The sequence below is a fragment of the Carassius auratus genome, chromosome 12 (assembly GCF_003368295.1).
Source record: "Carassius auratus strain Wakin chromosome 12, ASM336829v1, whole genome shotgun sequence".
Lineage (NCBI taxonomy): Eukaryota > Metazoa > Chordata > Actinopteri > Cypriniformes > Cyprinidae > Carassius > Carassius auratus.
Genome location: NC_039254.1, coordinates 10,803,925 through 10,821,792, shown reverse-complemented (window position 1 = coordinate 10,821,792; position 17,868 = coordinate 10,803,925). Strand labels below are relative to the sequence as shown.

The 17,868-nt window shown below is 37.2% G+C and overlaps 1 protein-coding gene across 1 annotated transcript; it reads left to right on the top strand.

Moving 5' to 3' along the window:
• The first annotated feature begins 222 nt into the window (after positions 1–222).
• calm2b (calmodulin 2b, (phosphorylase kinase, delta)) lies at positions 223–3,844 on the top strand. Its single transcript, XM_026276926.1, has 6 exons — positions 223–344; positions 1,513–1,543; positions 3,055–3,198; positions 3,353–3,459; positions 3,556–3,691; positions 3,787–3,844. Exons 1-6 carry the CDS (start codon positions 342–344, stop codon positions 3,813–3,815), a joined length of 450 nt encoding a protein of 149 aa, XP_026132711.1. The 5' UTR covers positions 223–341; the 3' UTR covers positions 3,816–3,844.
• Positions 3,845–17,868: the final 14,024 nt, after the last annotated feature.

Sequence of the window (17,868 nt, the reverse complement as noted above, 5' to 3'; positions counted from 1 at the left end):
ATCACAGCGATCCGCACAACCGAAAGGCGTTCAGTATTCTTCCGCCGTCATATAGTCCACCGGCACTTGTGCCTCGACACCAGCCGATATCCCAATACAATACCGTATCGTTTTTAAGAAGGACATATATCACGTTTATTCAAGCTTAGTTTAGTTTCGTGGACAAATATCGCGGCATTTTTGAAGCACCGCTAGTCAGAATGCAGTGCGGTTGGCGGATGGATACAGGGAGATGGGAGGTGTTTATGTACGATCGTTAAGGCGGGTCTATACCAATATTCTGACAACCATTTGTGAATCTCTCGCTGAGACGGAGGGAGACAGACGGAGAAAAAGAAAAAATGGTGAGTGCACCTAATATTTATGATAAACGATGGATATGTGTTAATGAAAATATATATGAACCTAACTTATATTTGCACGCAAGCAAAGAAGTCAAGAAACAGAAAAATAGTTTTCTTCAGTCGTTTACAGCAAATGCCGCCAAATTTACTACAGTGGATGGACTGAATGAAGGAATATAACGTTAACGCACCCACCGCCTCGCATCTCCTATTCTCCTATCTCCTGTTAGCTGTACTTTTTGTCATATTCCGCTTGTTTTTTTTTTATATAACAGGCTAAAACGAAGAAATTATGCGCTAACGTAAAGGAAGTAACGTTACTAAACTTCAGAGGTCTGCCGCTGCGTGAGCAGCTTCACTTTCAGTTTTCACATTGAGAGCGTAACATAACTTTTTTATTTTTTTTAACCAAACTTTGTAATGGGGTTCAGTACGCCACAGTGTACAATCTTCAACAGAATTCGTTTCTATTTAAGCTTTGATTGAACAGAAAGTATCCTGGTTGGTTTAGTTGTTAAGTTGGACAACATCATATGGTAACGTTAACTTGTTAAAGCTAATTTAACTTGCTCAATAACGGGCTTCTATCAGAAAAGTAAGTTAGCTGGTTAAACCGAAAAAAAAAACTTATGTATTGTGTTTTTTGCATAAATTCGTGGAGGGTACATTAAGTCTTGAACCATCTTAAAATATTAATGTTCAGTATCACTCCTGTTTTGCTCATATATCCGTTTATTTTAATAAGCATATGCCTGTTAAAATGTAACGTTAGTGATCAGATTCAATAATTATGAAATATCCTGACCTGTAGTATTCTATCTTGGTTACTCGAGCATTATGACACAGGGCTACTATAACAATAAAAAGGTTAAATTACTATCTGAAATGACTATCTTTAGTACCACGAGGGAATAGTTCACCAAATACCGGGAATCAGGTGGACGAACTGCTGTAGTTAGGAGTGTCTAAATACCGTCGCTGTGGAGGGACTTTATTCTCTCCTGCTGGTGTCGTAACATTGAGAGGGAGGGAATCTGAGGTCTTTCTTTGGTCTCACACAGGTTGCTAGACACTGATGTCAGAGAACCAAAACAATATGAATTCTTAGTGAGTTTGTCCTCCACACTATTTAGTAATATGGTTGTTTGTCATCTCTTCCCATGCCCAGGCTGATCAACTCACAGAGGAGCAAATAGCTGGTAAGGACATGCTTTTTCTTTTCTTACACACCCCTTCAGAGTTTCTGCACTGGATTATAGCATTTTGCAATACCCTGGCTGTTCCAGTTTGCTATTTTGTTGCCTTTTAAGGTTGTAACTTAGTCAGATCTGTGTGAATGGATGGGTTATTGCTTCCTTGAATGTGCAGGCTCATAACTTTTACAGCATCTAACAAGAAATACGTGAATCTAAACTATAACAGATACTGTACAGATAAGTGTAAGTGTAATTTATTATTTTTTTTTTTTTTGACATTTTTACTTTTTTGTTCTTTAATTATTGTATTAATAAGGAATTGTTATAGTTAACTGAAACTACAATTAGCACCAGGAAGTTGTTTATTTACCGAATAAAATAACCTAGCTAGCTGCTAGGGCAATATTTCTTTAGTAAAATATGTACTTTTAATTTAACCTGATGTAATAAAATAACTAAAACCAAAAAATCTCTTATCTTTCTCTTTCTGTCTCTCTCTATATATATTCCCTAATTCACTATAAACACTGATTCAAAAGTATTAATAAACACGCAATATGTTTATGTTTTATTGGGAAAGTTGTAATTGTTCTGTATTCTGTGCTGTTTATTTGGATAGTATAACATTTCATTAAAAAAAAAAATGCAGTATTATTTTGCATGTTTTTAGTAAAACATTTTGAATGGGCTCATGTTTTGTGTACTAGGAAAGCTGGTTGTCCATCTGTAATGTTGGTTGTTACATTACAGGAGGTATCAGATGGTCTCATCAGCTTTGCTCGATGGGCAGTGTTGGCACTAGGAGGAGTTTGTATTGGCCTTTAGTGCTCAGACCTCTGGGCAAATGCATGTACTGGTGAAATGTAATCTCTCTTGTCAGTATAGTTTTGTCCTGATTCCAGACTATAAGCCAGCAATGATCAATTCTCCTCACTTAAACTGATCAGTGACAGTGCTGACTCTTACTTGACTTATTTTACAAAATGCTGTCTTTTGAAATTGACTATATAAGGTACTTGAGGCATCTACGCAAAGCGATTTGTTTTGCATGTTGTCTTTGCATGTAACTAGCTAATGGTGTTCTGCAGGTCAAAGGCCTTAAAACTAGTTCTAGTGGTCAGCTGTTGCCCTGGCTCTGGGGTGTTTGTGTGCATCTTCCACAGCATCCTGTCACCCTAGACATTCATCTGTGGAGGCGTTTGTTGTTACTGGTCTTAGCAACACAGAGCTATTTAATAAATGCTAATTTTAGGTTTTAGAACTTGTTGTAAAGCATGAACGGTTTAAGATGAAGTACATAGAATGGGATCTACAAGTGGCCATGTGGAATTTTAATGCCTACAAGTAGTTAATTATTCAAAAAGCTTGACATGAAAAGTAGATGTACTTTACCTGTTCTTTTTGTGTATTGCTAAAATGGAAAAGTGACTGATGCCTGTGATTTTTGAGGGAGGGTTTATGAACGTGGTTATGTGGCTCAAACACTTATCTGTCTTCCCTGGTTCTCTTCCCAGAGTTCAAAGAGGCGTTCTCACTATTTGACAAAGATGGGGATGGCACCATCACCACGAAAGAGCTGGGCACTGTCATGCGCTCCCTTGGCCAGAACCCTACAGAGGCGGAGCTGCAGGATATGATCAATGAGGTGGATGCAGATGGTGAGGAAACATTTTTGCTGCTACATTAGCCATCAGCATGTTAACTCTTGCAAGGAGGGTCCAATTTGCATATGACTTGAAGCCATTTTTCTGAAGTGTTTTATCACAATTAAAACATTCACTTATCTGAATTTGTACATTGCTCTTTAAATAGGTAATGGAACAATAGACTTCCCTGAGTTCCTGACCATGATGGCAAGAAAGATGAAGGACACAGATAGCGAGGAGGAGATCAGAGAAGCTTTCCGTGTCTTTGATAAGGTAAGGCTTCTGTTGAATTCAGTTGACCTGTTATTAAGGTTTTGCTAGGAACATCCCTATACTTAATTTGGATGGATTGTTGTTCTCTCTGTTCAGGACGGGAACGGATATATCAGTGCTGCCGAGCTGCGCCATGTGATGACAAACTTGGGGGAGAAATTAACAGATGAGGAGGTGGATGAAATGATTAGAGAAGCAGACATTGATGGAGATGGTCAGGTCAATTATGAAGGTGAGTCTGTGTCCATTTGAAACATTTAGTACCTATCTTTGATTGCCCCTTTTTTTCGCAGTGATGCTTGATCACCCTTTTTTCTCTCTTCACAGAATTTGTACAAATGATGACAGCGAAGTGAAGGCCTTGTACAGAATTTCTTGTATAAAATTATCTGCCTTTTCTTGTTTTTAATTTCTGCAAAATGTTTCATTTTAATTTCTGCCCATCCTCTTCTGCTGTCCAAAGGCTCTGCATGTATACTATAAGATTTGAGTGCTCATGCCTTCCCCCAACTCCTAGTCATCGTAAACAATCTGTTAGGAGCAGTTATGGGACCAGGTGATACGTATAGGCACAGATACTGACTACGCACAGGCCCCTTTTTCCTCTTTTTTTGCTCTGTCTGCCTTCCCACCTGACAAGCGGTGACATCATGGGTCCAGCTGACACACAGCGAGGCATCATTTCAAACATTTTTGGCATGATTCTTTTTTTCTTCTCTTGATTTTATGTGGAGGTGCAACTCTACATGGACAATGGACTGAGTATAAACAGAAATGGGAAAAGTCCTCAGCATTGCACTATTGCAACATCGTTGAATTAAATACTAACGGGTTTATCGCCAGGTACTCATACACTCTAATCTTTTTGTATTTGTTCTGTTCTTACTATGCTTTTTAATTAGTCACTTTTCTTTTGTAACTGCTTATGGCACAGCCATGCCTCAAAATCCATTCCAAGTTGTATATTTGTTTTCCAATAAAATTAACAATTTACCCAAAAACTGTTTCCCCTGCCTTTTATTTCAAATGACTATATTGCTGCATACTTTGGAGCAGAGGTGGAAAGTAACTAATTACAAATACATTCGTTACAGTACTTGAGTATTTTTTTTTTTTCTATTTTCTTGAGTATAATTAAATTGTGGTAATTTTACTTGTATTTGAGTAGGTCAAAACATAGGTCAAAATATTCAACTTCACTACATTTATTTTTCATCCAAAGTGCCACCTTTTTGAAAGAAGGTGGCACCGATGGAGAAATGGAGTGAGATGGTGTTTGACGGGCACTTTTCACAACTTCTGGGGTAGAGCCATCCACTTCACTTCAGGCAGTAATATTTTCAAGTGAACACTCAAAATGCATTATTTATGTAGAAATTTACAATAATTAACTAACATGTTAATACACTTTAATACTTTAAAATGTATTGTAAAGTGTTACAATTATTTGTGTTAAAGTATGTGTGTGTATATATATATATATATATAGTTAAATGATTAAATGAGAATAAATAAAGCCTGTCAATTAGACAAAAGTCAAAAGTGTTTTTTTTTTCATAGTATTCAGCTAACAATGAAATAGTTTGCAATAAAATAATAAATGCTAATGATATCTAAGATTTTTTATTTATTAATTATTATTATTATTATTATTATTACCTTATTGCAATCGAAATTAGGAATTTGACAAGAATCAGAATCATTCAATTCAAATGATGCCCAACCTTACACATACCCCACATGATTTTTTTCTGACACATTTCTATTCACACTGTTTTAAACTATTTCTTTTAAACCCTCACTTACTCTACTTTGCTTTTGCCCTTCTTAAAAACATCAGGGGCTATTTCCGTCCAGCAGAGATAATTCCTGTTTATCTTCCTGTGCATTTCCTCTCCCCTTTTCTTTCACTCTCTTCTCTCCTCCTGAGTCATATACGTGAATGCACTTTTCAAAATTTGTTATAAAACAGTTGCTCCTGGCAACAGGGATAGGTAGTATGCTTAACATAGCGTTAAACTATTTATGAGACTAATATCATGCTTTGCTCCAAGAACACTATATAACATCAGTCGTGTTTGAAACAGTTCGCTTTTGTGGTTCCATGTTGCTTCTTATATTATTTTTTTTTTGTAATAAAAATCTTTACTGTGGTACAAACTATGTCAACTACAGTTTTTCAGCAAACTACTTTTACTCGTCCTTGATTCATATTATCTTTCAGTACTTGTAGTCAAGTAAGTACAATTTCTTAGTACTTTTTCCACCACTACTTTGGAGTGACATTGCATGATTAGAATCAATGTAATTAGCTGTAATTAGATACTTTTTAAAGACTTGAATAGTTAAGATGTCTTAAAAAAAAAGCAACTTCTGTTCAAATGGTTATCAAATAACTTCTAAGTGAGTGCTGTGTCCTCTGGCCAGTCTGTTTGCTGGCCATCTCTCTGCTGTTTACTGCAAACTAATTATGAGTAAAACGTTCTCACCAATGTTGTTTAGTATAAATTTTAAAGTGAATTTAAATCTGTTCAAAAGCCTAAAATCTGTGAAGGACTGATCCTCCGACAAAGAGTGCTCTAGGACTTCTGGTTAAAGTTGCAGGCTAATTCTGTTCCAAATCGAAAACACGGAGCTTATTCTACAAAACCTCTTTGGTCTCCTTAAAAGGAGTTCCTCAAGTCAGACACAACCGTTTTTGTAGCTGCAAGGCTGAAATACAAACACTCATGAGTGTTAAGGAGCTGCACACAAATAGTGATGTTCCCTTTGAAATAATCACATGTAGGTAACTGCGAGTTTAAGGAGTGAGCAAACGCTCATTCACAAGGCAAACAAATGCAAAGTGATGGTGATGGAGGCCAATGAGGCATAAGCGGCTCACTGTATCGAGGGAGATATGTGTGCATCTCATCTCAGGGAACTATTTACCACCGTGCTGAGCTTTCTGACGTGTGATATTCATGTTCCATCACGTTTCCTAGCAACCGTGAATTCCAGTCTCATGGGTAGCTGCTCTTTCCCTTTTCCAGTGGGCTCTGAAGGATCATCAGGAGTTGAGCAGTGCTCCCATGTTCACGTCATGTAACTATGCGACTGACTGACGATGGAGATGTGGCGCTCTGCAGAGGCAGAGTAAATAGAAGACAAGGCCAGACTTTGCATTTGTACAGTCAGCAAATGGTGACACACTAATAGACTTTTATTAAATGGAGACCAGTGGAAGAAATAATGATTTCTGCCTTCTTGTGTTTCTACCCTTCTGGTTTGTTTAAAGATTCTCTCTGTGGGGGAAAAAAAAAGTTCACAGGACAACAGAGTCATGGGACCTTGTGATATTACTGCAATCCAGGCTAACAATAGCTCTTCCCCTTATTGTTATGATAGCAGGACACCAAAGACACTCCATCACTGCACTATAAAAGATGTCTCGAAACCATATCAAGCCCTCACCAGATCTGATGGTGTTCATTTTAGCCATTTCTTCATTGTCATGGGAAAGAAGAACCGAAAATGAAATGAAAATGACATATTCGTTTTGGGAAGTGACAAAACAGTTTCAAATCTATTTTGCAATCATGTTTTGTATGGAAGCTAATTATTGCCTCAGAGAGAAAAAAAATGAATTGGTAAAAGGTAATTGTTATTTTAAAACTTTTTATTGTTTATATTTCTTATATTGCCTTAGAGAGAGAGAAAAAGAAAAGCTGAAAATGTAAAAAGAAAATGAATATTTTATTTCTCGTAATGTCTCGTACAATTCCAATTTCACAATTGGAACTTTAAACATAAAAATGTTTGCAATTTATTTTAATGTTGCAATTTATTTTAATTGACTTTGTTAAATTCATTGTAGTTCTCATAATCGTGACGTATTTTGCTATTTGCTACTTAATCTCACAATTACCGAAGGTGAAAACTGCCTTCCGTAATTCTGAGATCATTGACCGTTTGTAACATATAACTCGGACAATATCGAATCATCTCATTAACTAACTCTCTCTGATTCTTTGATTGTCTTGTTTTTGGAACGCATCAGCTGAAAAGTTCTCTGCTCATCTGTCCCTCATGTTATTGCCATCCTTATGATTATTGCTATAACTCAGCAAGGACACAATGCCAGCCATTCTCAGAATGTGTCAGCCGCCTCACGTACAGCCTTCCGTACCACATTGACTCTTAATAGGATCATCTTTCTCCCCGGATCCTGGCTGTCCACCCTCTCTGTGCGTGGTTTGGCAAACGCTGTGGCCATTATCACATGTTGCTGATGGATACCTGTGTGTATGAGCGCGAGCGCGCAGCTGCTCCTGTTGTTGTGCCATGATAAATGGCAAAGGGGTGTTTAATGGACTCTCGTGGTTATTGTTCAATCCTGAGTTCAGGGATGGCTCAGGGCGTCTCACCCCCTGGGCCCAGTTTGTACCAAAAAAAACAAGCCAAAAAAAGAAATCACTGAAGGGCAGCAATGAGAACAAACAGTTATTTCATACAAACGCTGCAATGTTGGCCAGTTCAAAAGCCTTTTCCTCAGAGACGAAATTATAGCTCTAATTTAAAGGAACAAGATAGGTCCAGTTGCCTAGAAGCCGAGGTTTGATTAGCCTCCTTGTATGGCAGCCAAATCCAATTCAGATCTCAGCCAGGTTGGCAACGGCTCATAAAGAAGGAATTTTAATGGGGTTAGTGCTTGGCAGCCACTTGGTCGCAACAGGTCTTCATAGTCAAGGTTTGGATGGAACGGTTTTTCTGACTTGTGCCAAAATTAACACCTCCTTCTGAGTCTCTCTCTGCCCCTCTGAAGGGATTGAGTGACTCCTGCCTCGGGAGTCCGATGACATGTAATCGGATTACCAGGTTTGACTTCACCACACAAAAACACAAGTGCTCAGTGTCCTCAACATTGCTTAGCTGAATTCCAATGAATTAAAAAACACTGGCGATCTGTTTCAAACATTAAATAATCTTTTGGAAACCAACTGGATGAGACTGAGTCATAGGAGTCCTGATACGGACAAAATTGGGTCATAAAACTAATCCGTGTTTTTTTTTTTTTAATGGTGGCTCATTTTTCTGCCTAGAAAGGGACACTGTAGATACAAGCAACATGCGCTATTTCTGCCCACCTTCCAACCAGGGAGGGGGTGGTGAGAGAGAGAGAGAGAGAGAGAGAGAGAGAGAGAGATCGGGGGTGGGAGGTGGAAGTTGCTGAAAATAGTGGAAAGCAATTAGAATATCACAAAGTTCAACCCCAGGGGGAAAAAAACTGGTGAGATTTTTGAAACAAAAGAGCCGTGTTCTCAGACGAGCAAGAAAGTGAGGAGAGAAGCAAGAATGAGATAGGAAGTTAAATGGAGGAGGGGAAGCATAATTTTACTCAGGAGGATATGACGCCGAGAGGAGTGGTTCATTTCTGGCACAGTGCCACAAAGAACTCTTTTCAGGAAAAAAAAAAAAAAAAGATGTCGGCTGAGATTATGTCAAGAGCCACTCAAAATAGTTCTAAAGGTGGGGCCAAGCATGCTGGAAACAGAGTTTGGAGGTCATCTAACTCAACCTGAAGAGGAAAAGGACAGTTTAAGTGCTAGCATGGGTTTTTGGGTTGCGGTTCGTCTTTGTAATCACTTTTTCCAAGGGCTAGGATGACATTACTGTGCTACCTTTCTCTAATACTCATGTGTTTTTGCCTGCTGAGGGGAGTAAATTAAAATGACACCTGAATTCTTCCTCGTGCTGTTGACCCAGACCACACTTAATTTGTCTACTCAAGGTGCCCATCCTTTCAGTTTAGTACTGTATATTGCAAGGCTGGATTTAGTCCGTGTAGGCAAGACATTTGGCATTCAAACTAATGCCTGGTGAACTGCTTCAAGAAAAGATTTATTTACACTTTGATAAATGCAAAGGTCTGTTACCTTAAAAGGATAGTTCACACAAAAATGAAAATTATGTCATCATTTATTCACCCTCAAGTTATTCCAAACTTGCAAAACATTCTCTCATTATTTACTTAATGTCATTGCACACCTTTGACTTTTGTTTTTGTTCATTGGATCCCCGATAAGTCTTTATTTATTTGTAAGTTTATTTATTTGTATCAGGTCAGCAGAAGTATAAGTGGTTTGTATCTGATGCAATAAAGCCATGTATCTCTCCCTCAAAATTAGAGCAGCTCACGTTTTGTGAATTAATCTTTGTGAATCAATTTTGTGAATCCAAATTAGTTGGATTATTTTAAAGACTCAGTCAATCTGGTTCACAAAACCTATTTGAATGATTTGTTCACAAATTAGACTGGTTCTTGACTCCAGTTCACTAAATCTTGTAGAAATGGTTAAAGGGATGTTTTGACCCTCATGTTGTTCCATACCCATGAGACCTTCAATCATTTTCAGAACACAAATGAATATATTTTTGGATGAAATCCGAGAGCTTTTTGATCCTGCATAGACCGCAATGCAACTGACACATTCAAGGCCCAGAAAGGTTGTAAGAACATTGTTAAAATAGTCCATTTGACATCAGTGGTTCAACTGTAATTTTACGAAGCTACAAAAAAACATTTGCGTGCAAAGAAAACGTTTTTGTGTGTGTCTTCCGTCAATGTAACATGAACTATTTTAAAAATGCCCTTATACCTTTCTTGGCCTTGAACGTGTCAGTTGCTTTGCTCTCTATGCAGGCTCAGAAAGCTCTCAGATTTCATCAAAAGTATCTTCATTTTTGTTCTGAAGATGAACAAAGGTCTTATGGGTTTGGAACGACGTGAGGGTAATTAATTATAGATTTTTAATTTTGGGGTAAACTTTCCCTTTAAGGGAGGATTATTTGAAGCTTGCAATGGCATCCTCAATGGTGTTCACAAATGAAAAAAGGTCACAGATTTGGGACAAAATGAAGGTGAGTGCACGATGACAGAAATTTCATTTTATGCTATGATTGATTAGTGTACATGGGTTATATGGCTTCGCAATGCCAAGGTTTTGAGTTCACGTCCAATCTGACAAATGCTGATATTCTAATCTTGGACCTTTGCCATAAGCACAAGGGTTACAAATTCAGATCCACTTACTCTGTGACTTAATATGATCGTAATTCTGCCCAATTTTCCATCATGGACTTGAGTGATGCACTTATCGGCAGGTTGTTCCAGAGGAACAGCTCCTGTGGTTTGTGTAAAAAGGCTTCAGCTGAATGAAAAGTTACCCTTATATCACCCTTGGAGTGTTTCCCATTATTACCAGAGCAACAGCACAGTGTATCACACCATCCTTCTGCTGATGAGAAAAAGTAGACAACTAAAGTAGCCACTGGGATGTCTCTAAACAGCCCATACATAATGGCCAACATAAATTTGGATCAAAGCAATATCGCTTTTATTAGATGCAATATATCCTTCAGCATTCCTAAATGCAAAACGAGAGCCATGAGAACAATTTGTGTTGTGCTTTACGACCTGTACTTACTTGTCATGTGCTTTTACCTCATCCCTAGATGCATGTGTTAAGTCTGACATTAAAACCATTCATCTGTCCGACTGGTCCTTTGACCTTTTAGCCCAGGTGAAATTCCAGCATCTGGAGGAAAAGTTATTTAGTCTGTTTGCAGAGACATGGTTTAAGTGGTCAAACAAAGATATTTATGAGCCAACTAAATGTAATCCGTATGAATATCTTTTATTTATTGTATGACAATAGATGTTAGTGATCTTTAGGCAATGATCTACAAAGGTTTGAAATCGAGTTTGAACATTTCTTGCCAGAGCTGTGGTGAGTCTAATGTGATCATGCACACAGTAATCCATTTAAGTCATTTTATGAATGCTCAGCAGGGAGACGGCTCAGTCTCCTGTCTCAGATGGCCTTGACTTCTCTAATTGATCCACAATAATCGATGAGCTACTCACGTCCGGAGCATGGTATTGTACTCCTGCAATTATATTCAAATGTTAATCATGTAAAGATAATTCAGTTTTATAGTTTAGTTCCAGAGAGGATGTATTATGTTTCTTGGTGTACAAACACAATAATGGCGGAGTGAAATGAATTGAATTCCCAATTGCTTGAGTTGGAAATCTTTTGTCTGCCATATCACAAAGCATAACCAAATAAAACAATGATAGACAGAGGTATCACCACGTAATTACTACCATTACTTTTGGGCTGCACATTACCATTCAAAATTTTGTCTGGTAAGGTTTTGTTTTTAATGTTTTTTTTTTTTTAATGCCTCAAAATATTTATAAAGCTTGCTGAAATCATATAGATTTTAATGTTTTTTCTTCTACAGTCTTGCACACAAAACAGTTTAAAATTGCCATAAAAAATATATTCCATATGGGGTTCAGGTCAGACATGTTGGCTGGCCAATGAAGCACAGTCATATCATGGTCAGCAAGCCATTTGGAAGTGGTTTTGGCACTGTGGACAGGTGCTAAGTCCCGCTGAAAAAGTAAATCAGCATCTCCATAAAGCTTGTCAGCAGATGGAAGCATAAAGTTCTCCAAAATCTACTGGTAGATGGCTGTATTGACTTTGATAACTTGACTTGATAAAACACAATGGATTAACACCAGCAGAAGTTACGGCATCCCAAATCATCACTGACTTCAGAAACTTCACACTGGACTTCAAGCAGCTTGGATTCTGTGCCTCTCCAGTCTTCCTCCAGACTCCAGACCTTGATTTCCAAATGAAATGGAAAATTTACTTTTATCTGAAAAGAGGACTTTGAACCACTGAGCAACAGTCCAGTTATTTTTCTCTTTAGCCCAGGTAAGAGCCTTCTGATGTTGTTTCTGTTTCAGAAGTGGCTTGGTGGTCCTTCTCCCAAAAACATCTGAGCATGGTGACTCTTAATGCACTGACTCCAGCTTCAGTCCACTCCTTGTGAAGCTCTCCCAAGTGTTAGAACCAGCTTTGCTTGACAGTATTTTCAAGCTTGCGGTCATCCCTGTTGCTTGTGTACCTTTTCCTACCAAATTTTTCCAGTCAATTTTGCATTTAATATGCTTTGATACAGCACTCTGTGAACAGCCACCCATTTCAGCAATGACTTTCTGTGACTTACCCTCTTTTTGGAGGGTGTCAGTGATCGTCTTCTGGACCATTGCCAAGCCAGCAGTATTCCCCTTTATTGTGGTTTCAAAGAACAAGCGATACCTGGAATTTATACTGTAGAGATGGTCATTTAATGAAACTTAACGTAAATATTGTAATATTTTGAGATACTGGATTTTTTACTTTCATGAGCTGTAAGCTCTAATCATGAAAATGTAAACAAAAAAACTTTTGAAATATCTTACCTTACATGTAACGAATCTAGGATCTATGAAACTTTATAAGTTACTACAAAATGAACTTTTCACGATATTCAAATTTTTTAGATGCACCTGTATGTATGCATATATATATATATATATATATATATAGAGAGAGAGAGAGAGAGAGAGAGAGAGAGAGAGAGAGAGAGAGACAGAGAGAGAGAGAGAGAGAGAGACATTATCATTAATTTAAGCATGGCTGTTTAAAGAATTATTTAACAATGCCAGATTTTTTGGTTATGAAGTCATGAAATTCATTAGATAATAGCTTGTGCTCAAATATAATCCATGCATGATCTCTGTTTGTGATCACACACAGGCCCCAGAGCAGACAGACATAACCAATATAAATTATGATTTTGAGTTAAAGCAGTTCTGTGAGGGATTTAGGTACAGTAGCTCTTGAAAGAGAGTGTTGTTTTAAGTAATGGCTTTCTGTACTGGTCATTTTTGGAAGAATCACTAATGACAAAATCCAAGGAATCAGCTGTCTCCTCAGTGCCATTGCCCATGCACCATGATCCAGTGATCCTGCCATGACCAATCTCTAACATATGCTTCTCACTATGATTAAAACGCCCACACTCGATCTAAGTTACAGAGACAGATGATATTTATCTGCATAGCTGCATGCACTCGCATGCTAATGAAAACAAGATCCCTTGAAATCTCTGTGACCTCAGCTTAACCTGTCTGAACCTCTCTGAAGCAAAAGAAATGAAGCTAAATTAATGATTTAGACACAAGTGAGGAAAACTGACACTCCTTTGAAAATACTTTCCCACTGAAAATTTTGAGTAACACTCAAAACATAAAAACAAATTGTATATTCATAATAGAATATTTATTTCATTCTAATATTGTGTATTTTTTCTTCATTTGATAAGTATTTTATAATATAATATAATATAATATAATAATGGGTGAAAAACTATTACAGTGATATGAACCTTCATAGATCTTACCAGAGAAGGTCACATTTGAATTATCCATGGCTTAGAACCCCACCTGTGTTTTTTTCCAGTGACTCCCCAGATGAGATGGCCCTGACAGGGCCTCAGTAATGGAGTCGGACCCAGGTGCCCCAGTATCCATTTCCTCTACCAACACGGGCTCCCCTGGATGGGCTGCACTGCTCGATTGAATGACTCTTGAAACTTTGATGAGCTTGAATAGGCCAGTGCCCCACAGACAAAGAGGCAGTGTTCTTTGCCCAATAGCGCTACTAGGAAGATGCTGGGTCAGCCATGGGACATGGATAAAACCTGTTATTGAAGCCAATCCAGTGCTCATGCCTCCATGAAAACAGGCTAATGGGAAACCGCTGGTTTATGCCAAAATGCAAACAGATTGATTAGACTTGTAAATAGAACTAGCCTCAAGTTCACCTGTGAGGAAGACGATAGCATATTTCTGTTCTGCGGTATTTCATATTAACAGCTGAACTGTAAAATCATTTAAAAAACAGAATAAAAAATAGAACCTTAGGTGATAAAACCAAAGCTGTTTATTAGACAAAAAAGATTTATAAAAGGTAAAGGTATTTATTGAAATCTGAGTCTCAGTAGTATGGAAATACTTTAAAATAGTGAGCCCTTTATGGATATTTACGAATATGCAGCGCATAGTTACACAAACCTGATCAAAACATTAGATAATCCATCTTCAACCCAGACTGAAATTCCTGGCAGAGGACCAATAACATCTTCACAACAAAACATCTGAAGAGGAGATGCATTCCTGAGAAACATCGCAGATAATGTGCAGCTTCAAAAACATATTTCCATCACAAGACATTTATAAAAATAACAATGCTACACAGGAAAGCTATTTGTAGTTTGTGTATGCTATTTGTAGTTAAGTTATAAGCATCTCATAATAAAGTAGTGAAGCAACCCTTTGAAAAAAAGCAGTTAGCTTCAAGCTACAAGCAAACTGATGCAACAACAAAGCAGGCTCGAGATCTCCTCCACATTGAAATAATGCCATTTACAGTAATATGACATAAATATATAAAAATGCAGGGATATTTACATCGATTACCACACATTCTATATTTAAGTACCAAGTTTTAACTCTGCTTGCAGACCGTAAACCACCAAGGTAATTTACCACCAAAACTATTATGATAACTATAATGATAACTATATTAGCATCCACATCAACGGAAGATAACGTTTTGTTTATTATGAGTGTGTGCTGCAGTTACTGTATGTTGTCTACCACTTTAATTGCTTAGGGTTTCAAAGTTCTAAATGGCTGTCAGTGTTTTTATTGTTCGCCATTTGGAGAAAAAAATCCAGTGTTTGTTCCATTTCTATATCATTTGTTTGTGTTGTTATTATTATAGTGTGGTGTGGAAATAAATAGAATTACAACATTACCACTTACTGTCCTTAAAGTGATCAGCCCTTAAATGCACAGTCACACTTGAACATAATTTTGGCGGGAAAATTTAGAGGGCAAAAAAGATTCATATTCAATTGCATAGCTATTGATAGACGTAATTTTCAAACCAAAAACATATATACTGTATAGCTTGGCGAAAGAAAGAAATATATTATTCTGAACAATTACTGGTGTATTTTATTTGTCATATTTTAGTTTTCTCAAAAGCAATTAGCCATTTGAGGCAGTGATGTTATTAAAAATAAGGGGCTTATAGGTAATATGCTTCACATTGAGCCAAATGTCAAGTAATCAAGCAATGTATGGTATTAAGTTGCTTACTGCTTTATGTTTAGCATTCTGTCACAAAACACTGCTATTTAATTCCTTGCAATAGAGAAGCTAGTATTTTCAAAACGGCTGCAATACTGAAAGTTTGCCTCTGAAAGCTACTCATCAATATGAATAAATACTGTAAGAAGATGTGAAGGTTTTTTTTTTTTTTACATATTATTATCACTTTTTCATCTCTCTCTGAAAGCTGATGGTCTAGAATAATGGTTAATTATAGCCACTGCACATCCATAACCAAGATATACAACTCATCCCCATTGTGAACAGAAAGGAAGGTGGGCTGATTATAAAGAAGGAGAAGAGAGAAAAGAGGCAAGAATGGGGGAGGGGGGGGGTGCTGGAGAGAAAGTCTGAAATGATTTCCCTTTCCACAAACCCATGCATTAAAAGAACCTCCCACACTTGAGGGCGAGGAGAACGAGAGACTTTACATCACAAGTGATGGTATAGATTTCAGATATTCCCACCAAAAGGGAACACGATCACATCCCCCACATAAGCAATCTTCTCCTGGGGACCTTAAGGGTTCTGCTGGGATCCACGGTGTGGGATACAAGAGAAAAGGATAAGAGGATTAGACATTAAACACCTGCCTCTGGGAGTCCTCACCTTACATGCCCTGCGTGTGAGAGAGTTTTTAACCGTTTGGTGCACAGCACTGCTTCTTTCATGCAGGCAGGCCTCTCTGTTAGACAATATTTATCCTGTCAGGCTGCAGCCAAGGGTTCAATACTGCCATTGCGTAATTGCCCGGAATGCTACCCCACCAATGGAATTTAATTATATCCCCTGGAGAGTCGATGTCTCTTGACAGGTAATTGAAAAAATGCAGGGGACAGAAAGCCCCGCTCAGGAATAATAGGATGCCTGGAAACTGCAGTGCAATGAGGAAATCCTAAAACACCAAGGACAAATTAAATTACTACTAGGCTGGAGTCAGACAGAAGAAATTGTACTGTATCATTCTATGACTTTATACTGTTTAAAGAATTTTGAGAGATACATACATACTCTGATCAGGACAGATGGAGGAGCAATGTCTGCTGGCCATGAAGCACAATTCACGCACAGTTGCTTCTCTTCATAAGTTACTGTCTGATTAGTAGAGGAGAAAAGTGAACAAAGGGGAAAATCAACTACATAACACTATGTATACTAGTCTTGTACTATTCAAGTGTCAGGCCCACACACAACTTTAATATGAACTGCATGCTCAAAATTAAATATTAAAATATTATAACATATTTGAGCCATAGCTATGTGAAAGCTAGCACATTCATTCTTAAAATCAGAAACAGTCACATTTTAAGATATAAAATCAGTATTTACCCTTAAATAAAGTTGAATTGTGATAAATAGTCACATTATGAGAAGACATGATGTAAAAAATGTTTGTCGGGACACAAAGGTTTTGTGAGTGAACACAAAGTATTTACATATATGGGCCATTCTACAGAATTGGTCAGGGGTTAGAGTTGAAAAAAAATGAATAATATATATATATTAATAAGTAATATATTTATTTTTTGACAAAACAGATTTTTCATTTACAAGATGATGAGATCTACTCACACCTCACATAAATGTATGGGTTTAATTTAAATCAGTCTCGGCCAATAGACTAAAACATACAGTAGAAGTACGGTAATGCCATGAAAAATGCGGGACACTTTTAGTTTTATTTTTTCATAATTTACTTTTTTTTTACCACTTTTTAAAAGAATCAAAAAGATACTTACAATAGAACAAAACAACAATAAAAAAAATTACAAAAATGAATTCAATAACATTTTTATAAGTAAAAAATTATGATTTTATATATATTAAACTTACTAATATTTGAAATGTTATTGTGGGTTGCATTTTAATACTTAAATACTTTCTAAATGTATTTATTTATTTTTTTTTGGTTGTGAGAAAGCAGTTTGCATCAATTCTGTAGAATGGCATACATGTGTATGTGTATGTGTATGTGTATGTGTATGTGTATGTGTGTGTGTATATGTATATATGTAAATATACATATACATATATACACACACACACACAGACAAATGAATGGACAAATGGACTTTGGATGTGAGACTGAAAAATGCCTAAGTGCTTCCCCCCCATCTATCAAAAAGTTTAGTGACATGCAGTGATATACAGTTAGCATCTATTAACAGCACCAGACATGTTGGTGTGACTATTTCATCATGTGCTATAATGGACAGCACAGTCATCACACTGACGACCCCAATTATATAAATCCAAAAACGCACCAGACAACTCCAACAGTTACTGTCACTTACACAATGTGGCTCCTCTTCCTTTCCATCTAATTAAAATATTACGCATTGTCA

Bases quoted from the DNA above. Each gene is read 5' to 3' on its own strand.
- calm2b (XM_026276926.1), top strand. The intron at 1,544-3,054 runs GTAAGGACATGC...TTCTCTTCCCAG, and splicing joins CACAGAGGAGCAAATAGCTG to AGTTCAAAGAGGCGTTCTCA. The intron at 3,460-3,555 runs GTAAGGCTTCTG...CTCTCTGTTCAG, and splicing joins CTTTCCGTGTCTTTGATAAG to GACGGGAACGGATATATCAG.